At 42.3% G+C, this 24,181-nt stretch overlaps 2 protein-coding genes across 10 annotated transcripts in view; one reads left to right on the forward strand and one right to left on the reverse strand.

Annotated features, from left to right (window-relative positions):
* Positions 1-24,181, forward strand: part of LOC126937902 (putative COBW domain-containing protein 7) — a 952,477-nt gene that overhangs the window by 614,391 nt on the left and 313,905 nt on the right. The gene's annotated exons all lie outside the window — the stretch shown is intronic.
* Positions 7,022-24,181, reverse strand: part of DOCK8 (dedicator of cytokinesis 8) — a 240,779-nt gene continuing 223,619 nt past the window's right edge. For all 9 annotated transcript variants that reach the window (XM_050761724.1, XM_050761731.1, XM_050761732.1 and 6 more), the window contains 4 exons: positions 22,581-22,724; positions 20,539-20,645; positions 8,592-8,762; positions 7,022-8,123 (listed from right to left, as the gene is read on the reverse strand). In XM_050761724.1, coding sequence (XP_050617681.1) covers positions 8,063-8,123; positions 8,592-8,762; positions 20,539-20,645; positions 22,581-22,724 — 483 coding nt within the window. In that variant the 3' untranslated portion in view covers positions 7,022-8,062. The remainder of the gene's footprint in view (positions 8,124-8,591; positions 8,763-20,538; positions 20,646-22,580; positions 22,725-24,181) is intronic.

The following is a 24,181-nucleotide window of genomic DNA, read 5'->3' on the forward strand; positions in this document are numbered from 1 at the left end:
AAGGGGTGAGGTGCAGTCCATCAGATGGTAGAGATGATATAATTGATGATCAGATCCAGGGCAGGCTCCCAGCAGCAACAGCTGTGGCAAATTTCTATATAAGCTAGCTGAGAAACAAGCTAATAAAATGAGCTGATTTCCCAGTGACAATGCAATCTAGTGTTCTATGACCAGCTCCTCGCAAAACAATAACCCTGGCATTATGACAAGATTCACATTAACTGTGCAGGGCCCTGTCTTGACTACCCAGGTGGCTAGCATCTACTTGGATAAGAATGTCCTGATCTTCAAATCTCTTCCCTGATAAAAAGAGGGCTGCTGCTCTCAAGGAACTTCAGTCAAGGGGAGTGGGGGAGACAGTCCCATACGCAGACAAAAAACTAGAGGGTGAAAGGTCAATGAGTGGTGGGAAGGAGAGGGAAAGAAGCTTCCAGAAGTAAGTGCTGAATGGGAGATTAAACTTGGCTGGGGGCCACGGTGGAGCACAGGTGTAATGGAGGGTGGAGCCTCTTTCAAACACCACTCCTCGCTGTGTGCGCGCGTGTCCGTTTCCACTGGAGTGGCGGTGTTTTCTCGAGGCAGGGGATGGCTTGCTTCCATCTGGAGTCTTCGCTAGAACTCCCTCCTCCTGCTTCCTTTCACCCATTCATTCCAAACATACGTTGAGCTGCACATTCTGGGTTCCCAACTGGAAAGGCCTCACGAGGGAGATTTTAGGACTATGCCCACTTGCCACGATTTTACTTTACTTGGTTCCGACTTCTACTCCTTTCCCTGAGCTTCACAGGTTTTGAGCAAAATAGCCCACAGCCTCCCCGAGTCCTTCAGTTACGCTGCGCACCCTCTCACTTTGCTAGTTTCCAACCACTCGCTGCTGGATAGGTTGGAACACTTCTGCTTGCGATGCTCCGAAACACCCTGGACGCATGCGCAGTAACTCTTTCCCCCCCACCCCGCCCCCCGGTCGCCTTCCCCGCCGCCCCGGGCGGTGCTTGCTGTCTCTAGGCCCCATTAAAAGCGCTGCGTTTGCTGGGGAGCTCTTAGTTCAATTCTTGGTGGATTAGGGCCATTGAGAGTCTTAATCAATTGTTGGGTTCCACGCGATCCTCTTTAGAAACTTTTTGCTTAATATGCATCTAGAGACATTCACGGCCCGCCTGCAGAGTTGGAGCCGTTGGCGTGGAGCCTGGGAGGCTGCAGGCAACCCCCAGGATTCTAAACAGCAACGTCAGTTTAATTATTACAGATCCGTCATGGCTGCCAAGTCCTCTCTTTCTTCCTGGTTATTAACGGGAAAACTTGCTGCCCAGTGGCTTCGTTTCAAGTGATAGTCTGTGTGCTTTGATACCCTCAGGGAGCACTTACAGGCTAGGTGGACACAGGTGGGCTGCGGGACTCCGTGTGTTTACCTTCCAAAGGAATGCACTGCAAACATGCTGCACACGGGAGACAGGGAAGCCTGGCGAGGTTGGGTTTCCAGGTGCCACTGTATGCCCTATCAGTTCCACCGATACCCTTTCTTCTACTTGGAGGCCCTGGTCGCTGGCTCTCGCCAGACAATGTAAACTGGCACTACAAGTGGAATAGACCAGACATTTATTTTCTGGTAAATCAGGCCTCTGTCCTGCCTGCACCTTTGGCCTGATTCTGATTAATGTTGTCAGAAGCAGATGCAATGTGTGGAGGTGTTGGCTAAACTTTCTGGAAGTGTCTATTGTAAATAGTGTTACCTTACATTTTGGGCAGCACTTTTGAGTTTCCAAAGCACGTTCCCATGCATTATCTCATTGGGTTTCCTCACTAGATTGGAAGAAGGTGGAGGAACTCTTACCCTCTTTCACAGTGAAAACACCCTGAAGCTCAGAGCAGTGTAGTAACTTTGCCAGAGTTGCAGGACAAGAAAGTGAAGGAATAAGAAACCAGGTCTTCTGGTCCTTAGTCTAGAGACTTTTGGCAGTCACACATACTTTTTTATTATCTCACTAATAACCCTGATAATCTTGTTGGATAACAGAACAATTTGTTCATCCGTGTCGTGTTCTCTCATTGCATAAAGGAAGTGATGAGGGAACTGATTTCTCAATTGGTTTTTAGAGCTATAATGCCTTGAAAATCACTCCCTTATCCTTGCAACCAGTGATTTGTCATCTCCCAATATGGGGTAAAAATAGTAAAGGTAAAAACTAGCTGCCAAGCTAATGCCACAAAAATCAAGTAGGAACTGGGCTGGATTCAGTAACATCGGTCCAGAGAGAGCACTGCTCCTCAAGATGGGTGCAGCATCAAGGACTTAGGGATCAGGAATGTGTACAGCTCTCCAAATCGTTTTCAACCAAGGCAATGCTGCATTTCCTCCGGTAATTTCATAATTAAAAACTTAGTGATGATCAGAAATTTAGATCGTTTTTGTTTGTTTGCTTGTTTTTTTGAGACCGGGTCTTACTCTGTTACCCAGGCTGGAGTGCAGTGACACAATCGTAACTCACTGCAGCCTTGAACTCCTAGGTCCATGCTTCAGCCCCCCTACTATCTGAGACTACAGGCAGGCACCACCATGCCTAGGTAGTTTTTGTATTTTTTGTGGAGATGGGGTTTTGACATGTTTGCCAGACTAGTCTTGAACTCCTGGGCTCAAGTGAACTGCCAGCCTTGGCCTCCCAAAGGGTCAGGATTACAGGCATGAGCCACCGTGCCTGGCCAGAAATTTAGTTTTTAAATCAGGCTGTGTGAGGTTGGGTTTAAGAATATTGAAGCTTGGCTCATGTCTGTAATCCCAGCACTTTGGGAGGCCGAGGCAGACGGTTCACCTGAGGTCAGGAGTTTGAGACCAGCCTGACCAACATGGTAAAACCCCATCTCTACTAAAAATACAAAAATTAGCCGGGCTTGGTGGTGGACGCTTGTAATCTCAGCTACTCAGAAGGCTGAGGCAGGAGAATTGCTTGAACCAGGAAGGCAGAGGTTGCAGTGAGCTGAGATGGTGCCACTGCACTCCAGCCTGGGCGACAGAGTGAGACTCTATCTAAAATAAATAAATAAATAAATAAATAAATAAATAAATAAATAAATAATATTGAAGCTATCATCTAGGTTTGAGGGAAAGCAGTAGAAAGGGGAAACATTCTCTTAAATTTTGCCCATGCATTAATAATAGGAAAAGTCAAGAGTGAATGGAAAGGCATTCCTCTGGGACCAAGTGATCCTTGTTGACTAATTTTCTTTAGGAGCTGGTTTTACCTCAGAGCTACAGAAAAGGAACAGTCTGGCAGACATCATCACTGATGGCTACCTTCATTCATTAGTTTGGTTACTTATAAACATTCATTGAACACCCACTTTGGGCCAGGTACCAGGGATACAATGATGAGAAAAGACACAATTTTGATGCTTAGCTTTTTCTGTTGAAACATAATTGTATTCTATTTTTCTGTTGCCTTCATTTTTCTCCCACTCCCGCCCCCCAACTCCATCTAGCTCTCTAGTTTTGATTCCCGGTCGTTTGCACCATTTTTGGTAAGACACTCCAGAAAATGAATTACTGGTACAGCAAGACATTCCCTCCCCCGCCCATCTATTCCAATTCCCATTTTTCTTCAGGATTTAAACCCCAAGTCTTCCTTCTTCATGTATTGCAAATCCTCTACTGGGGATGGTCCTACAAGGCCAGTGATGGTGAATATTATATGAATTAGATTGTAATCTTTGCCTCTACATAAATTTCTTCTGACTGCATCTGCTTTAAAGCAAAATCTCCTGTAGTGAGCCTTGTGGTTTAACTGTCTTTCCCCTTCTTGATTCTCCAAGGAACTCCCAGTCCCCCTATTGTCAGCCATATGGTTTCAGTATTGACCCAACTTGTAGCTTGAGGGAAGAACCTTGGTTAGCATGAGCCATTCTAATCAGAGTGAACCCAAGGAATTCCATTGGGAATTCTGGGACACAGAAGCTGTCTTCTTTGTGGGGAGTGGTGGTATGGGATTATGAAGCTCAGGGCTGCTAATGCCATGATGGATGAGCCCAGAATTTCCAGGGAGCACTGCCGAAAGCCTGAGGGTGAGTGCCAACCAAGAGGAAGCAGAGATGGAAAATGGACTTAGGACATGATTTTGAATCAAGCTGGGTCTGAATCAATGCTATCTCTGAATTATTCTGCTAAGTGAACTACTAAACTCTACCACCCCCTTTAAAAATGCCAATTTGACTTTGGTTTTCTATCACTTATGAAAAAAAAAAGATTGCCAGTTGAACCCTACCTACCTAAGGCAATGGGAAGTATTGCTTTAAGCACACACACACACAAAAATACAGGATGTTCATACCCCGGCCATACCCTGAATTCTAAGAATATATTTATAACCTTTAGGTTTGTTTGCAAAATGATATATAATCAGTAATAGTTTTACAGCATTTGAGATAACAAACATTTAAAAATGCATTCAAGACTGGGCGCGGGGCCTCACGCCTGTAATCCCAGCACTTTGGGAGGCCAAGGCGGGTGGACCATGAGATCAGGAGATTGAGACCATCCTGGCTAACACAGTAAAACCGTCTCTACTAAAAAATACAAAAATTTAGGCAGGCGTGGTGGCGGGCGCCTGTAGTCCCAGCTACTCGGGAGGCTGAGGCAGGAGAATGGCGTGAACCCAGGAGGCTTGCAGTGAGTGGAGATGGCGCCACTGCACTCCAGCCTGGACAACAGAGCAAGACTCCATCTCATAAAGAAGAAGAAGAAAAAAATACATTCAAAGCAAAACAAAAGTTCCTGGTCTTTGAAAGCATACTTGCAACCACAATTACCAATGACAACTCTAAATTTTGTTTTCTTTTGAAAACAGATCTATTGCCATGGAAAACACTCTTTATAGAATAGAATTATGGAATTTAAAACAATGTGTGGCATGACAAACCCAATCAGATCCGTGCAGTATGTTCATGTTTAATTTTCGTGAGGTTCTTCTGTGATAGTGACAACTGCACTTTTGACCTTGCTGAAGGAGGGGAGGCATGAAGCTAATCAGAAGATTTTCTCTAATGAGCTTTCACAGAAGAGTTTTCCAAATAAAATGAAGAGGGCTAACATGGCATATCAAGTTTCTTTAATTTTCAGGAAACAAAGGTACTAATTTGCTTTACTCTTAGAGATTCTTAAAATGCTTCTTTTCTAACTGCATTATGAATATATAATCAGAGGACCAATGTTCAATATCTTTTTTTATGCCATCACTTTAAAAAGTGCAGCCATGCTCCCCACTTAACTATCTGGAGTTGAGAAACTATCTGGGAGTTAGCCCAGAAAGAGTGTGAACAGCTAGAGCCAATACTGACAAATCCTTATTCTCCAACCCCACAAGTCTCTCTCCTAGGTAGGCTCATGGGGCTCTCAATTATACTCTATCATTCTTACTTTAGACACTAGTCCCACTTCTTTGGTTATCTATATTCTGTGCCCACAAATCAGAGGCATCAAGTTAAAAAAGCTGAAAGCTTCTAGAATGGCACTATCCAGTATGGTAGCCAGTAGCCCCATCTAGTTATTGAGCACTTAAAATGTGGCCAGTCCTAACTGCAATGTGCTGTAAGTATAAACTACACATCAGATTTTTGAAGACTTAATATGGAAAAAAAAGACTGTAAAATAATTTTTTATAGTGGCAGCATATTGAAATAATATTTTATATATATTGGGTTAAATATACTAGTAAAGTTAATTTTGCTGGTTTCTTTTTATGATGATGATTATTTTTTGAGACAGGGTCTAACTCTGTCACCCAGGCTGGAGTGCAGTGACAGGATCATGGCTTACTGCAGCCTCAACCTTCTGGGCTCAAGTAATCCTCCCACCTTAGCCTCCCGAGTAGCTGGGACTACAGGCACATGCCACCACACTTGGTTAATTTTTATATTTTTTTGGTAGAGATGGGGTTAGCCATGTTGCCCAGGCTGGTCTCAAACTCCTGGGCTCAAATGATCTGCCCACCTTGGTCTTCCAAATTGCTGGTATTACAGGTATGAGCCACGGCACTTGGCCTATTATTATTTTTAATATGGCTACTAGAATTTTAAAAATTATATATGTGGCTTGCCTTACTTTCTTATTGGTCAGTGCACTTCTAGAAGCAGGTCTACTCATCATTCATTCATTTAGTGAATCAACAAATATTTATTGGGTATCTTTTTTGTGTTTGAGTGTGAGGTTAGGGGATAAGAATGCAACAGTAAACGTGTTCCTGCGCTCATGAAGCAAATATACCTACTGTAGCACAAAAGAGATTGCAAAAAACAAACCCAAATGGACCCCAGGTATCTAAAAGCAGGGGATATTTAATCAGGAATATTCTAGGTTACTAGGGTTATTATGGCTATTAGAGTTAAGGTCCAGGATTACATAACTTAGCATCTAACCCTTATTGTTATAGGGCAGAATCTAATATAATAGGTGTTGATGGTATAAATGGCCATCCTTGAGTTAGTCAGGAAAAGGTTACATGCTATGGGCTCTGTTCTAGTCTATTTTGTACTGTGGCTACTACACATGTATATGATCTTCCTCAAGGAACGGAGATGATTTGGAGGGCAGTTACAATGTTTTTTGACCTTGGTCTCAACCCAGTGTCTCCCAAAGAGTAGGGAAATACATATGGAATTAAAATATGTCATGTGTACTCATTTTAAAAAATCCCAGCAGTTAGGTGTATAATATACTGTAAAAAGAGTTCTTCCCCAAATACCTAAAAAATAAAAAGTTTAGCACTTAAACTGGTGAGTTTTAATTATTATTTTTAAAGTCCTCTTTCAGTCTATAAATTCATGCATACCTGATGGTATAAACAAAAAGTTCTGAAATATCCGAACTAAGTCATCGTTCATGACTACCAGGGTTAAACATTGCAGAAGATACTGTTGGATATTGTTATTTGATGGAGGCCAGGATGATGCATCTGTCTTCTCTCTGAAGTGCTTTACAAAACATTATGAGTTGTCAGCAAAACAAAACACAAAACATGAGTTGCAAAAGGAAACATTTAGCTTGCAATTCTTATTACATCTTTATTATCAGTCAAGGTCATCAGTCATATTAAAAATATATAAGTTAATTCTCAAATAATGTCTTTGTTCCTCTTTTTCCTAAAGTACATTGTCAAAAGAAGTCAAAGTTGAATATATTTTGTAGTTAATATACATATGCTAACAGAGAGCACAATGTACTAAAATGAAAACAGAGATATTATTGCTTTAGAAAAAGAAACTTGGTCCCAGAGAGGAGAAAAATAGATAGTATGCAACAGTGACATAAGAAAAAAAGCAGAGTATTATTGGAGCATTGTTTCCATTTAAGTGAAAGCAGTATCTGTGATTTTTGGCTGACTGCTCTAAGTACCGTGTATCTCCTACATCAGTGCTTTGAATGTATTCCTCTATAAATGCATGTTAAATTAACTTAACATAACAGTAATAATAAAACAAAAATAACTATACAACAATTAGTCCACCATTACCAAAAGGGTAACAAGTTCACAAATAATCTACTCCCAAATTTCCAACCATGATGATTTTTAGAATTGTAGTAAGACTTCCCTTTGCAGATTTATTGAAAATGTTTCGTACTCCTACAACTTCACCTTCCCTTCCTATAAAGAGTGAAGTTCAGTTTGAATCGATTGGTGGATAATTTTTCCATTTTTCCTCAGGCATTTTGAGTTACTCCAATAAATTCAATATGGGCCAGAGGAAATCATCTCTCAGATGGGCAGTGATTGGCCAGTCAGCAGGAGAAGCTGCTTATGCCTTGTTTGGTACATTGTGAAAAAACACACTTTAATAAATACGCAGTCATGCCTGAGTACCCATTCTCCATCCCGCCACCCCCTAGTATGGCAAAAATCTGGTCAGAGTCCATTTGGGTATAATTCCATGGTTCTTTGGATCCCAAAGCTTCCAGAGTGCTGGCTGATCGGGGAGTATACAGTCGGTCCTGGGTGGCAAATGTCCCATTTTTTAACTACCAGTGAGTCCTTCTGCAGAGTTGCAGGGCCACAGTCTCCACGAATGAAGATGGCTTTTCTTAGCTGCCCTGTGACAACTGGGTTTCACATTTCCTGAAACTAGATCTGTGGAAGGAGTCCCTGAAATTAAGAAAAGAGAGGGAAGAGAGGGAAAGAGCATACAGAAGCAAGAAAGATCAGTTAGCCTTTTAGAAAGGGTTGGGGATGGATCACCTGGTAGAAATGGACATCAGTCATGGAGAACTCAGCAAATAATAAGTGAAAGGTCTGCGACCCCTTCACACTGTGCCAAAACAAACATACAAACCAACCAACCAAACAGAAAAACCAACACAGGCCATCCTTCAGCCCTGGGAATACCCGGGCACAAGACCAACACCAAGGTGTCTGGGAGAGATCAAGGAGCAAGGATGGGGAGGATGGAGGCAGAATGAATCACGCTCTGGTAGCCTTTCTGATTGCAGGACCCTCTTCTACCCTTTGGAGGTTCTGCAGCTCCCCAAGTGCAGCAGAGCATGCCCCAAGGTGCTGGGTCCCATGTGCTGCCCTTTATCCCCCAGGAAGAGGCCTCCTCTGCCCTGTTCTTACCTCTTTTGACTCTCAACTCTGAATATTGGCTTGTACAGTTCTGGAATTTTCCGCTCGATCATTGGCCTGAGGTTCTCTTTTAGCTTGCTATAGTTCTTTTTGAGTTCCTGCTGATATTCCCTCTGGTCTGCCGTGATGAGACGCTTGTTTTTCTCTACGGCTTCACCACATCTGAGATGAAAATATCAGTGTGGGAGAAATAAATGACTTCAAAGTGCTTAGAAATCTGAGAACAATGAAACTACTTACGATTTTTTGAATAACTTTAAGAGCGCTTTCAATCTGGGTGACATACCAGGGTTACCTGTGGAGCTTTTCAAAATGCAGATTTCTGGGATTTATCTCAGACTTAATGAATCACAACTGCTGAGGGGTAGCACCCAGAAATCTCTGTGTGTATGTGTGTGTGTGTGTGTGTGTGTTTTTACCTTATTTTATTATTTTTTGAGACAGGGCTCACTCTATCACCCAGGCTGGAGTGCAGTGGCGTGATCATGGCTCATGGTAAACTTCGACCTCCTGGGCTCCAGTGATCCTCCCACTTCAGCCTCCTGGGTAGCTGGGACTACAAGTGTGGGCCACTGCTTCTGGCCCAGAAATGTCTAATTGTGAAAAGTTGCCCAGGGGATACTGAAGCCAACCTAGCCAGAACTGAGAACCTCTGATTTGCTATGTGCCAGAAGAAGTTTCAAGAAGTTTTACCAGTATTATCTGTTTAATTTTCCCAACAACCCTAAAAAGTCAGCATTTATTTCTATTTTGTTCCTGAAACTCAGAAATGTTGGGATGCTTGCCCAAGATAACACTGTGAGGAAGTGATGGATCTAAGAGTCAAACTCAAGACACTGCAGAATGGAAGCTGTTATACTTTACAAAATCTCACTGTGATTTACAGCAACATGGCAGACAGAGCAGATGGCATTCAGCCCCCTCCTGCTACACACATATGGAAGTGCTATAGGAAAGCACAGCAAAAACTTGTTGAAAGAGAAAGGGGAACACCAGGTGCCAGAAAGAAAGAGAAAAATCAAAGCTAGAGTGATTGCAGGAGCAGGTGGCAAGGCAGCTGTCAGTAGGACTGTCCATTAAGATTTTAGGACTGCATATAGGTCTATGTGCGGGGGGCAAGGGGTTTCAAAGCTCACACAAGATTAGTGATCCAGCCTTGGCCAGGGCAAAGGGAGATTCTGGATATACCACCTGCATATCGTCCAGAGCCTTGAAAAGCTACCCCATCTATGAAAGGGGGTTTAGAAAAATGCTGCAAGCTATCCAGAGAGGCAGAATGAAACTTGCTATCAGCTTAGGGCCATTCATGGGAAAGAAAGTCATCTTGAGAAATGGAAATTCTAGGCTTGCACCACACGTGGTATAAGTTACAAATGTACATTCCTTGACTGTATGTGCTTCAAAGTGAGTAAATAACTTAAAAGCCAGTCCAAGATTATTGAAATTGCTACGGCTCAGACAAACCAACATAAAGTTGCTCTGGAGGAACACATTCTCAATCAGGGCATATGGGCCACTCCCACCAAAGATGAGCTCACAATAAAAAATTATAAACCATATGAGGAAACCAACCACCAAGAGGGAAAACTATGCATCAAACAAAAGAATTAGTCCAATAAGAATTAGAGATAATAAAACAATGTAAAAAACCAAAGTTAATATAGAGAGGTAATAAAATGTATAAAATCCTAAGTAACCGTGTAACTAGAAAAAAATAAATAAATAAAAGGTACACAATCCATGATAAAAACAAACAAACAGGGAATATGAAAAAAGAGACCAGGAAAAGTTCAGAAAAGGACCAAACAGAACTTCTAGAAAAAAGAAAAATGCAGTCACTAGGCTGGGTGTGGTGCCTCATGCCTGTAATCCTAGCACTTTGGGAAGCTAAGGTGGGTGGATTGCCTGAGCTCACAAGTTAATGACCAGACTGGGCAACATGGCAAAACCCCATCTCTACAAAAAATATAAAAATTAGCTGAGTATGGTGGCAGGTGCCTGTAGTCACAGCTACTTGGGAGGCTGAGGTGGGAGGATGGCTTAAGCCTGGGAGGCGGATGTTGCAGTGAGCCAAGTCATGCCACTGCACTCCAGCCTGGGTGACAGAACCAGACCTTGTCTCACCAAATAAATAAATAAATAAATAAATAAATATAAAAACATAACTGTTAAATGTATGACAGATCCAAGGAAATCACCAATGAGATTTAAAAGCCTGTAATCCCAGCACTCAATGGACAGGTTCAAAGGTTAAATCGAGACCATCCTGGCTAACACGGTGAAACCCCGTCTCTACTAAAAAATAGACATAACTGGAGGTGGCGGGCGCCTGTAATTAAAGGCTGTATGACAGATCCAAGGAAATCACCACTGCACTGAGATTTAAAAAAAAAAAAAATATGAAAAAATTGGTTAAGAGACATACACATATAAGGCAGATCCAACACACATCTAATAGAATCTCCAAGGGAATGGAAAATGAGGGGGAAGCAATATTTAAAGAGATAACAGCTGATAATTTTCTTTTCTTTTTTTTTTTTTTTTGAGATGGGGTCTCACTCTGTTGCCCAGGCTGGAATGCAGTGGTGCAATCTCGGCTCACTACAAGCTCCGCCTCCTGGGTTCATGCCATTCTCCTGCCTCAGCCTCCCAAGTAGCTGGGACTACAGGTGCCCACCACCACACCCAGCTAAGTTTTTGTATTTTTAGTAGAGATGGGGTTTCACCGTGTTAGCCAGGATGGTCTCAATCTCCTGACCTTGTGATCCACCCGCCTTGGCCTCCCAAAGTGCTGGGATTACAGGCATGAGCCACCGCCCCCAGCTGATAATTTTATAGAGTTGAAGAGAGATATAAATCCTGTAATGAACAACAACAGTTCTATATCCAGCCTTGTCATGGCAAAACTGCAGAGCATTAAAACAAAGAGAAAATCTTCAGAACTCATCATGGTTATCTGGCTTGTGGACTGTTAAACCTGGTGTTTTCCCTGTCTCCTACATAGTATGGTGTAGGAGAAACCAAACATCAAAGAAGAAAATCACGTTATTTAAACATGATAAAGTCTTGTCTTTTGTTTTATACTCTTCTACCCAAGGGAACTTACAAATCAATAAACCTTAAAGGGATAGAATAATGACTGTATGTTTCCTAACATGTAATAATTAGTAATAATTATATTATCCTTCAAATGAATAAGATTTGGGTGATCAATATGGCTTACATTATTTTCCTGATAGTGGTACTAGATTTGGGCTACATTATGGAGATACCCAGACATTGTTATCAAATCCTCTTAACACTGAACACATTTTCAGGATGACAGTCAAAGAGGAAGAGGATGGCATGTGGCAAGGAAAAGCTACCTGGCTAGGCAAAAATAAATCTACAACCACAGCTTCATCATGGAATTAGCCTACTATAGAAGAAGGACTTGATTTAACTCACACAGAATCCAAAAGAACTCCCTTAACTGGATTTTCACCTATCTTTTAAGTTTGACATTAATTGAAGCAAATTATAGGATACCTAAGGTTACGAATTAAAGGTTTTAGGGAAGAAATAGAAGGGAAGGTATATGGCCTTTGAATCCTGAGAAATCTATATCACCCCTTATTATTATCTTTTTATTGCTTGTTAACTAACAGTTACAAGTACCACCATGTGTAAAATAAAATCAGTTTCAGGATGACTTCAAGGCCCAAGTTTATAACATTGGCAGACTACAGGAGGTGGGATGAGGCCTGCCAAAGCTAACAGCTAATTTGGGGAAGTCAACTCTGACAACTTTGGTAGAATTAACTAAACTCTCCTTAATCTTTGCAGAAGTAGTAGTAGTTAGCTAACACATACTGATGGCTTACCATGTGCCCTTGACTGAGTTAAATCCTTTATATGCAGACAGAACTGGGGTTGAAACCAGCTGCTACTCATTAGCAGGATGACTTAACCATAAAAATCTTCAATTTTCTCATCTGGAAAATGGGGAAAATAAGCTCATATAATCTCCTAGGGTTGCTGGGAGAATTAAATGAGAAGCTGTGATAATAAGGCAGACTGGTGCTTCTGGAGTGTGGCAGATTGTATTTGCTAAAAATGGCCACAAGAATAATGTGCTCTCCTAGAACCTTGCCCATACCCCCATCAAGATGTGGGTGGTTCTTTGTGACAGCCACAATGAACAGGATGTGGTGGAGGTGGTACTATGTGACTGGCTAATAAAAGATAATATGGCCTCTGTTTCTCTCTCTGTGTACTATAGGAATTCTGAACCATCCTGTGACAAGTCTAGTTACCCTAAAGCTGTCATGTAGGAGAGACCATGTGGAAAGAAGGAGAGTTAGAGAGAGGAGGAGCCCCTGCTGTTTGAGTATTCTCAGCCCAGACACCAGACATCAGTGAGGAAGCATTCCGGTAATTCAAGTCCTAGCCACTGGCTAAGTGCAACTGAGTGAGAGACTTCAAGCAAAAACCGCCTAGCTGAGCCCAGACAACCCCAAGTTATAGCACAACCATTCTCATGGTCACAATACAGCTGCTAGAGCCCCAGCCATCATGACCACATCCTAGGCAAGTATCAGGAGTAGAAATGAGGAAAGCAAAAATTATTATGTACCACAATAATAATTAAATTTTGTTTTAAGCCACTTAATTTTGAGGTAGTTTGTTACATAGCAATTAATAAATGTGGTGTTCTATAAAGACAAATATATTAATAGCTGGAGTAAAAAATTTAGATTTTATGTAGTAATATTACTTTATGTCTTTAAACTTTTATAATGCATAAAATTATTTTATATCCTTTTTCTATATTTCTTCCTTTCAGTCATTTGGGTTACATTCTCTAGTTTATTTGATTAAAATTGAAATAATTTCTACTATGTTAATTTAAATCCCTAAGCTAAAGAGGGCCATGTGCTAAATATCCCTCCTAGAGAATAGCCATATCTCTTGGAAAATGTACACAAGATCATAAAATGACACTGCAAACAACTTTTAAAAAATGGTCTTTTCTGTAACATTCTCATTAGATCCACAAACATCTGTGCTGCTCTCACTCAGTGATACAACCATCCCAGACTTCCCTCACATCCTCTAATGCTCCCTTTGTTGGTAAATTCACTGAATTCAAGTATTTTCTTAGAACGAATATGCCTAGGGTTTTCTAGTAGTCAAAATCCTACAGAAACCAGACTGATAGGGATTAGAAAGGGCAAGAAGTTGCACCTCTGGAAAAGGATTCCTGGCTTTTAATGACAGTAACATTTTGGGGCCTCCATGTATAGAGTTAAGGTCTCCTACAGAGAGAGTAGTCATGCAGCCCTTACCCTCTCTGCATCTCTTGGTGCCCCCTTTTTTTAGAGAGAGGATCTCGTTCTGTCATGCAGGGTGGAATGCAGTGGCGTGATCTCAGCTCACTGCAACCTCTGCCTCCTGGGCTCAAGTGATCCTCTCTCCTCAGCCTCCTGAGCAGTTGGAACTATAGGCACGCCACTACACCCAACTAATTTTTTTGTATTTTTTGTAAAGACGAGGTTTTGCCATGTTGCCCAGGCTGGTCTTGAACTCATGAACTCAAGTGATCCGCCCATCTCAGCCTCCCAAGTGCTGGGATTACAGGCGTAGCCACTGTACACAGTCTTGGCCCCCCTTTTTCAGCACAGCCCACGCATTGGTTCCTCAATGTGGCAGAAAAAAATTTGTTAGTTGTTTTCTCAATATCCATTCTTTCTTCTCTAGCAGAACTCCAGGCAGTGTGGCCACCTGAAAACTTACATTTCCTAGCCTCCCATGCAGGTAGGGATAGCTGATAATATAGGTGAAGTCACTGGGAAAGGGGCATATCTTTTTGCTCTTTCCTCATTTCTACTCCTGACACTTGCCTAGATGTGGCCACAATGACTGGAGCCCTGGCAACCATATCATGACCATGAGAATGGGTGCACTATAACCAGGATGGCATGACAAAGGAAAGGAAAAGAACCAGGGTCTCTGATGACTTTATGAGGCCACTACACAGCTCTACATCGACTACCTCCAATCTTATTTAATGTGAGAGAAAAATACATTTCTTATTTAAGCTACTCTTAACTTCTGTTACTAGCAACTGAATATAGTCACTAGAGGGAACAGCTCAGCATGGCAATTAAGAGGATGGACTCTGGAGCCAGAGTGCTCAACTCTGAATCCCGCTTTGCTACTTACTGGCTTTGCAACTTTAAACAAGCTATTTAACCTCTCCGTGTCATAGTTTCTTCATCTGTAATATAAGAGTGGTAAGAGCCTATGCCATAAATTAATGTAGAGATTAAATTAGTTGATACTTATCAAATGTTCAGAACAGTCTCTGCACATAGCTAAAGCCAGAGCACATGGTGGTGGTATTATGCCTGACAGATCCAGTCTAAGTAAATGAACTATCTGGGCTTATTGATCTATCGAATATGAGAATGATAAACTATTAGAGATGCTGTGTTCTAGTCTCTTTATTTCATAGCTGATGAAACAAACATGCAAAGAGGCGAAGTGCCCTGTCCAGTCACATGGCTGTGGGATAGCACAGTTGGATATAAACCCAGAATCCTGCTGCTCCCAGGCCAATGTCTCACAGGCATCACTGTGTCTTATGATTCAAACTTTATAAAGACAGACAAATCATGGATAGACAATCTCTGTATTTAAGTCAGATTAATTCTCTATTTCCCACTCAAATCCATCAGTTCCCTATTTGTCCCAATGAATAATGTTACACTTAGTATGTACGAAGTCTTATTCTAAGTTTCATGTATTAACTGATTTTATTCTGACATTAACTACAAGGGGGATAGTTAGAATTATTATTCCCATTTTACATCTGTGGAAACCGAGGGTAGGTAACTTACTCAAGGTCACATATCTAGTTAAGGCAGAATGGAATCTGAACTCAGGCAATCTGGCTTGAGTGCCCATATTCCCAACCCCAATGCCACATATACTGCCTAGGAAAGCCATTTCCCCATTTCCAGCTATAAGCCAGGCATATGACCTTGGTCTCAAGTTAAAAACTACTGCTTCTGTTTCCACCTACACTCTACACATTTGGTTGCCCTTTGGCTACTCGGACAAATTCCTTCTCCTTCCTCTTCATAGACCCCAACTCCAGTTTAAAAACACCACCACTCAACAGCCTGTTCTCTGAGCCTATGACCACATATATGCTGCAGAACCCTTTCAGGGCATACCTGAAGCTACTTCTCTTAAAGGCAAGCTGTAACTGGTGCCAATGAGTACTACTATCTTTTATTTAAATTAAAAACAAATTTAACATCACTTAGTCTGTATAGGAATGAGAAAGTCCAGATAAGTATAAAGGAGAAAATGTAAAAACCTAAATGGTCGGGGTGTTTGGGGAAGCAGAAGAGGAAGATAGAACATTGAATCTCTCTGTCTTGGCTTCTGAACCTGAGATGTTTTTTATGATTGCAGGAAAAGACAGAAGCAGATTGAGGTCCCAGCTTGGTAACAGTCTGAAGAGTTGCAGGACTGGCTGGACGAGTGCTGGCTGCAGCAAGTCAGGCTGCCAGGATTCTTTATGGCTGTTTCTGCTTCCACTACAGCTGAGTTAGAAAGGTTGCTGCCCAGTGGTGGCACTAGACACAGTGGGCCTGGCATGCAAACATTTCCGCTATGAGCTCTCAGCAAGAGAAGGCTCATTTATGGTCACCTTGGAAATCTGGGCTTATCGATCTACAGTACAAGTCTGCTGAGAAGCTGGAGCTTACCAAAGGGGAAACCTGAGAGCTGTTCAAGCCCCAAACATTTTCCACTTCTGCGTCACCTCTGCTGTCTGTTAGCAGAGTGGAGGAGAAAATATACCAGTGCAAACAACGTGAAAAAATAGTTACTCTATTCATTAAAAGCTGTAATTTCCAGATTGGACTTGAGAAGCAATTAAGCCACAGAGGCACCTCATCTACCACCTGTATTCAGGGTACGATTTACATACCGTAACATTCACTCACTTTACGTGTAGAGTTTGATGAGTTTTAGCAAATTTACACAGCTGTGCAGCCATCAGCACACTCTCACCCATGCCTTCCGATCTCTGTGGAATAAAGTGGAGGGCAGGCCAACTGCTGCGTTTGCACACAGAGATGAATCATGAGCAGCAGTACTGTTTTGCCTGCAGCCTTGTCCCACTGGTTTTGGGACTTCATCCTTTCACATATGCAGCGCAGTGCCTGGCACAAAGTAGGAGCTCAATAATTGCCAAATGAATGGATGAACTGACGTCTATAGTTGGTTCCAAGTGCAGCAGTTTGAGCATGTTTGCTTTTTTGAAGGGAGGAAGCAGAAGGCAAAAGAGGTAAATGATGATAAAGATGGCCTCAGAAATTAAGCCCTTAGGGAAGGAAGGAGAGGTAATAGGGAGAAAATGTGAAAGGGAGGAAATTAAGCAATCTTTGCAGGCTCTCCACTCAAAGTTTGGTCCAGTGTAGCAGCAGCAGCATCACCCGGGGACTGTTAGAAATGCAGTGCTTCAGGACCCACCCCAGACCTACCGAATCAGAATCTGTATTTTTATTTTTCTCTTTTTGAGACAGGGTCTTGCTCTGTTACCCAGGCTGGAGTGCAGTGGCACAATCATGGCTCACTGCAGCCTTGACCTCCTTGGGCTCAAGCTATCCTCCCACCTCAGGATAGCTGGGACTACAGGCACACACCACGACCCCGCCTGGCTACCTTTTTCTATTTTTTTAAAGAGACGGAGTTTCATCACGTTGCCCAGCCTGGTCCTGAACTCCTGGGCTCAAATAATCCTCCCATCTCAGCCTCCCAAACTGCTGGGACTAGAGGCAGAGCCACTGCATCAGGCCAAAATCTGCATTTTGACAAATCCTCAGGTGATTTATAAGAACAGTGAAGTTTGGGAAGCACTGACAGTCTCCTGGCATTCCTAGAACAATGCAGCAGCCCAGCCAGCGGGGAGAAAGGTGGGACTGGTTCCCATGTGGAATCACCATTAAAAGGGCAGGAGAACAACATTGAAAATGGTGAATTTGATTTTGAAAATCCAACATTTCTGCAGGCCATCTGGGGAGAATGATAGCATCATTATTGAAACTCTAATGCATAACTTTGTAAAAGGACCAATCCTAGGAAAGTCCATTTACTCTTGTATCTCTTGCCTGTGACTAGTTTTACTGGGTTCTGTTTCTTTTGGGAGTAACTTTTCCTGGGGCTGGGAGCTAATGAGAAACACATGTTTAGTAGAGATTTTGTAAGTACATTTTACCTAGGTGGAGTCATGGAAAGGATCGTACCCATGAGATACTAGATTGCAAGATTTATAACTAGTAGAAAAAATTGAGGCAAACTTAAGTAAATGAAAATCACTCTCTTGACAAGTTTTCTTATGCATTTAAATTCTATTCATAGCCTCATTTACTGATATTATCGTGTTTCCAATCTTTCCTCTTTGTCCTAGCATGCTCATGAGAACATGCTGCTCCAGGTGGACTTAGAGGAGTCCGGTGCATCAGAGGCATTCCTGACAGAGTCTCGTGGTCCTGCTGTTCCACTCACTGGTACCCAGTCCTCCTCATCCCCAGGGATAGGTTCCAAGACCCCCAGGGGATGCCTGAAACAGCGGATGGTACCGAACCCTGCATATGTTATGTTTTTTTCCTATACATACATTCTTAGGATAAAGCTTAATTTACAAATTAGATACAGTAAGAGATTAACAACAATTATAGCAATATACTGAAATAAAAGTTATGTGAATGTGGTCTCTCTCTCTCTCTCAGAATATCTTATTGTAATACTTTCAAACCATGGGTAACTAAAACAGCTGAAAATGAAACCTCGGATCAGGCAGGGTCACTGTCATGGCTCCGTCTTCCCCACTAGTGCCTGTCTTCCACCTATATAGTTAAGACAAGATTTAAGTGGTATTTTTCCATAAAGCCTCTCACAAACGCTCCAGCCTGAAACTGATTTCTCTTTTCTGATCTCTATATTCCTGTAGGTAGTCATTCTTAAAGTTCTGTGCGTATGCTGCATTGTGTTATTCAGCCATGCAGAGCTATGTCCTGTCATCAAGAAGAGAGGAACAAGTCAGATCTCTGTATTCCCATAACTAATATCGTGCCTGGAATATAGTGAGTGCTCTTTAAACATTTCGTAGGTCCTTTTAGAGGTCCTGGGGCATTGTCAACTTTGGAAGCCTTCAACCGTAATTAATCTTAAATAAAAATATATGAAAAAAATTTAAAAAGCCCCCAATCTCTGAGCCCAGGAGTTCAAGACCAGTCTAGATGGCATAGTGAGACCCTGTCTCCACAAAAAATAAAAGATAGGGCTGGCACGGTGGTTTATGCCTGTAATCCCAGCACTTTGGGAGACCGAGGCAGGTGGATCATTTGAGGTCAGGAGTTCAAGACCAGCCTGGCCAACATGGTGAAACCCCATTTCTACTAAAAATACAAAAATTAGCCAGGTGTGGTGGTGCACATCTGTAGTCCCAGCTACTTGGGAAGCTCAGCGGGGAGAATCTCTTGAGCCTGGGAAGTGGTGGTTGCAGTGAGCCGAGATTATGCCACTGCACTCCAGCCTGGGTGACAGAGTGAGACCCTGTCTCAAAATAAAATGAAATAATAAAATAATTCCCCAAATAATTTTCTAGCCTTTTAAAAGATATGTATTATGTACTGAAAAAAAAAAAATCTACTTTTTTGGTCAGAATTGTTGTCAAATACAGGAAACAATTCAAATATCAAAACATTAATCAAGATAATCTGTGAGTATGTTCACACACATGCATAAATGCAAACACACAAGGCCACACACACATCCTATTACCAAGTGGCTGTGATTCATTGACGGGCACAGTGTGTCTCATGTATATGTGGCAAAGTTGTGGACCTCTCACAAAAGCCTGTGAAGGAGATATCTCTAACCTCACAAATGCTAGCATTTTGATGAGTTTTCACTGAATTTAGCAAACTTTAACCTTTAGTCTCCTTTATCCCCATCTGCCAAGTGAAGATATTCCTATACTTAATATTCTTCTCTAAGGTTTTGAATGAAAAGAAATATTGGTACACATTTTTCTGAAGTCCTTTTCTCGTATAGGAGAAATGCCATCATATCCTTCATACTCATTTTTTTAGGGCCATTTGGAGACCCAATATATCTGTCTGTATTGCAATAAATTACAAGACTTCGACCAAAGACCCAGCTCCTAACTGACTGCTCTTGAAGCCAGCTCCATTGCAGAATTTAGGAAGAGAGATGAGACTCGTCTGACATGGGGAACTGTTACAGGATAATACCTTCGAAAAGCCCGGTTTTAGAACTTGCCTCTCTCAATTTGAGGCAGTGTCTATTTTTACAAAAAATAAGATATAAGATTTGTAACATTACAATGACTGCCAATGCAAAGAACCTCTGGGACTCTAGTGCATCAGTGGAATATTAGCACATTGATGGACATGTGGACTATCTGGATTCAGAAGACCTGGTCTGAGCTCAGCTCTGCTGCCAACTGTCTGTGTGACCTTAAGTAAAATTCTCTCCTCTCTCTGAACCTCCGATTCCTCTTTTGTAAAATGAGGAAGATGATGATACTTGTTTTACAACAAGTGATGGTTAGGCACACGGGATGCCAGCCACAAAAGCGTTTTATAGTTTACATGTTGGTTACTCATTAATAGTTCAAGTAGTGTTGCTCTGTTGCAGTGGTCCTCAAACTTCAGTGTGCATCAGGATCACCTGGAGGGCTTGTTAAAATGCGCATTGCTGAGCCACACCTCCAGAGATTCCAATTCAGCAGGTCTGGAGGTGCCTGAGACTTTGTCTTTCTAGCAAGTTCTCAGGTGATGCTGAAGCTGCTGGTCTAAGACTGCACTTTGAGAACCACTGCTCTACTGAAATTCCCAGCCGTTTTCCTTCTTACCTCATGATGAATTCCTTAAAGCATAACCTCAGCTTGTTGTGATGTCGATAGAGTTTTGGATCAGCAGGAATTTCAGCCAAGAACACTTGGGCTACTTCCAGTGGCCCCTGGTGGAAAAAAAAGAAATATATATATATATACATGAAGGAAATTAAATTGCTTGAGAGAAAATATTGGAGTGACTTTTTAGTTTGAACATTTAATTTTGTAGTTGGTTTGAAATAAACAAAAAAGATTCAAGGAAGGTCTTGGACATCTCAGGAAACTTTGATTCCTTAGGAGGAGTCTGAAATTGTAGAAGAATACTCAGAAGTATAAATGCATTTTCTCTGTATGTGTTTTTTGTTTTTGTTTTTTAGACAGGGTCTGGCTCTGTCACCCAGGCTGGAGAGCAGTGGCATGATCTCTGCTCACCGCAGCCTCCTCTTCCCACGCTCAAGTGATTCTCCCACATCAGCCTCCCAAGTAGCCAGGACCACAGGTGTGTGCCACGATACCTGGCTATTTTTGTAGCAATGGGATTTTGCCACATTGCCCAGGCTGATCTTGAACTCCTGGCCTCAAGTAATCCACCCACCTCAGCCTCCCAAATTGCTGGGATTACAGGCATGCACCACCGTACACAGCCCAAATTTATTGTTTTTTTTTATTGTTGTTGATGTTTTTGAGACAGAGTCTTACTCTGTCTCCCAGGCTGGAGCGCAGTGGCATAATCTCAGCTCACTGCAACCTCCACCTCTTGGGTTCAAGCGATTCTCCTGCCTCAGCCTCCCAAGTAATGGGACTACAAGCGCCTGCCACCACACTGGCTAATTTTTGTATTTTTAGTAGAGATGGGGTTTCACTGTGTTGGCAAGGCGGTCTCAAACTCCTGACCTCAAGTGATCCACCCACCTCAGCCTCCCATAGTGCTGGGATGATAGGCATAAGCCACCGAGCCTGGCCCCAAATATTATTTTATTAATCAAATACTACTAATAATAGATTTTCATTCATATGTAAATGTAATACAACTACATCAAATGGTACATGCTTTGAGTTGCTTTTCTAAATATCAGGATTGCCTTGATCTATTCATTTTTGTTCACTTGTCTAGTTGCCCCCATGGCAAACATCATTTTGCATAACTGCTGGGTCGAGTCAGAGATCTCCATAGTATACAGATAGACCATGCTTGTGGGCTTGGAAAGTCTTCCATTTTATCAAAGAGTTGGCACTTACAAAGGCAAAAGTTTCCTCATTTTTTTTCCCGATCTTGGGAATGTAACAGGCATTTCTCTGTTTCTGCTCCCTTGATGTCAAGTACGCTCAGAATTTTTGTGGGGAAATCCAATTATGCTGAATGAGAAAAGACTGATGATGCTCACTGAATATCTGAGTGTGGAAGTGTGGACAGGAACAGATCTAGAATTGAATTAAGGAGGCCCACTGGACAGAGGTATTAGGCTGCTAGCTCCCTCCATCTGAGACTGGTTGAGCACCATGCTGAACTTGGGAGTCAGGTTCTAATACGTCTGAGAAGAAGAGCTAGTCTTGTCTAAAGTGGCCAAAGAAGTCAGGTCCCAGGTCATTCCTGGTTGTCAAGGTCCTTGGCATGCTGGGTTCATCTGCTGACTGACCCAAGAGTTGGATGTTCTAGATCCTTTTCCCTCTCTCCTATAGGCATTTGTAGGTGAGTCTCAAGCCCTGCAATGACTCTGCATGTATTGGTCATGACTAAGCATTCTTCAACAGGACTCCAGATTGGCATCATATTGTCAGGTTTGGCCCCGAAGTGGAGACTCCTCTGAGAAAATGGTACTCCTTAAAACCTGGGCACTCATCTCTAGGATTTCTTTTTTACCTGGGGTTGTTGCATGAAAGGGAAGAGGCCTCCTAAAAGTCTTCTGAACCTCACAAGTGTTCAGGCTAAGGGTAGGAACATCTCTGTGTTTGTCTATGGATCAAAGTCCTCATCAACCCCAAGGAAGGAGGGTGCAGAAGTATAATGACAACTCAAATAATAAGAACCAGAGGAACTACCACCCTCTGATTTTGCTTACCTGATTTACAGTAGCTCCCACAGAGCCTTGCAGCACCATCTGAAGCATCTTTGGATCAGGGGGCTCCTGGTTAATGGCAACCGCTAACTGCAGTGTCTTCTTCTTCATGTCTTCAATGGCAACTTCAATCGGTGTCAAAACAAACTGAACATGAGACGTAAACATAGGGAAGTCACTGTCTGGTCCCATAAGCTATGGACAAGCCTGGAGCTATGACAGAGAGGCCACCTAGATTTGAAGAGGCAGCTGGGGAAAGCCTTTCAGAGTAATTTAAAATACTCTTGCCGGGCGCGGTGGCTCAAGCCTGTAATCCCAGCACTTTGGGAGGCCGAGACGGGCGGATCACGAGGTCAGGAGATCGAGACCATCCCAACATGGGCTAACATGGTGAAACCCCGTCTCCACTAAAAAATACAAAAAAAAACTAGCCGGGCGAGGTGGCGGGCGCCTGTAGTCCCAGCTACTCGGGAGGCTGAGGCAGGAGAATGGCGTGAACCCGGGAGGCGGAGCTTGCAGTGAGCTGAGATCCGGCCACTGCACTCCAGCCTGGGCGACAGAGCGAGACTCCGTCTCAAAAAAAAAAATAAAATAAAATAAAATAAAATAAAATAAAATAAAATACTCTTAACAGGTTAAAAAGAAAGATGGGCTTAACATTTCTTGATTTCTTATGTTCCAGGAACTTTAGATACATTTATCATTTACTCCTTTCAACAACCTCTTTATACTCTCCATTTTACAGTCAAAAGGGGATTTGTAAGGTTAAGTTCCACAAATGCCACAGGTAGTAAGGGAGGAGGTCATAATTCGATCACAAGTATGTCTACATTCAAAGTCCATGTTTTTTCTACCCTGTCAGGTTGCTTTTCCTATTATTGAGCAAGTTATTCAACGTATTTATTTATTTATTTATTTATTTATTTATTTATTTCTGAGACAGAGTTTCACTCTTGTTGTCCAGGCTGGCGTGATCTCGGCTCACTGCAACCTCTGCCTCCCGGGTTCAAGCGATTCTCCTGCCTCAGCCTCCCGAGTAGCTGGGATTACAGGCATGCACCACCACACCCAGATAGTTTTGTATTTTTAGTAGAGACAGAGTTTCTCCATGTTGGTCAGGCTGGTCTCAAACTCCCAACCTTAGGCAATCTGCCTGCCTCGGCCTCCCAAAGTGCTGAGATTACAGGCATGAGCCACCACGCACAGCCTCATGTTACTCAACTTATAATGCAGAAAGCTATATTAGAAGCATAGCACTCAAGATTTTCTCCCCCGTCATAACACAAGCTTTTGATATCACCTGTGCCTTCTCCAACTCACCCTGAGGGTGAATTTCCAGTAAATGGAATTCTCTTAAGGGTCAATCAATCAATTTGCTAAGTTCTGCTGATTGGGGGTAGAGTCTTTTCTGAATGTTATCGGTTGAATTGTGTTCTCCCAAAATGTATATGTTGAAGTCCTAACCTTCAGTACCTCAGAATGTGACCTTATTTGGAGATACGGTCTTTATAGAGGCAATCAAGTTAAAATGAGGCCAGCAGGGTAAGCCCTAGTCCAATATGACTGGTGTCCTTACGAGAAGAGGAAATCTGGACACAAACACG

This window comes from Macaca thibetana, chromosome 15, assembly GCF_024542745.1.
Source record: "Macaca thibetana thibetana isolate TM-01 chromosome 15, ASM2454274v1, whole genome shotgun sequence".
Classification (NCBI taxonomy): Eukaryota; Metazoa; Chordata; class Mammalia; order Primates; family Cercopithecidae; genus Macaca; species Macaca thibetana.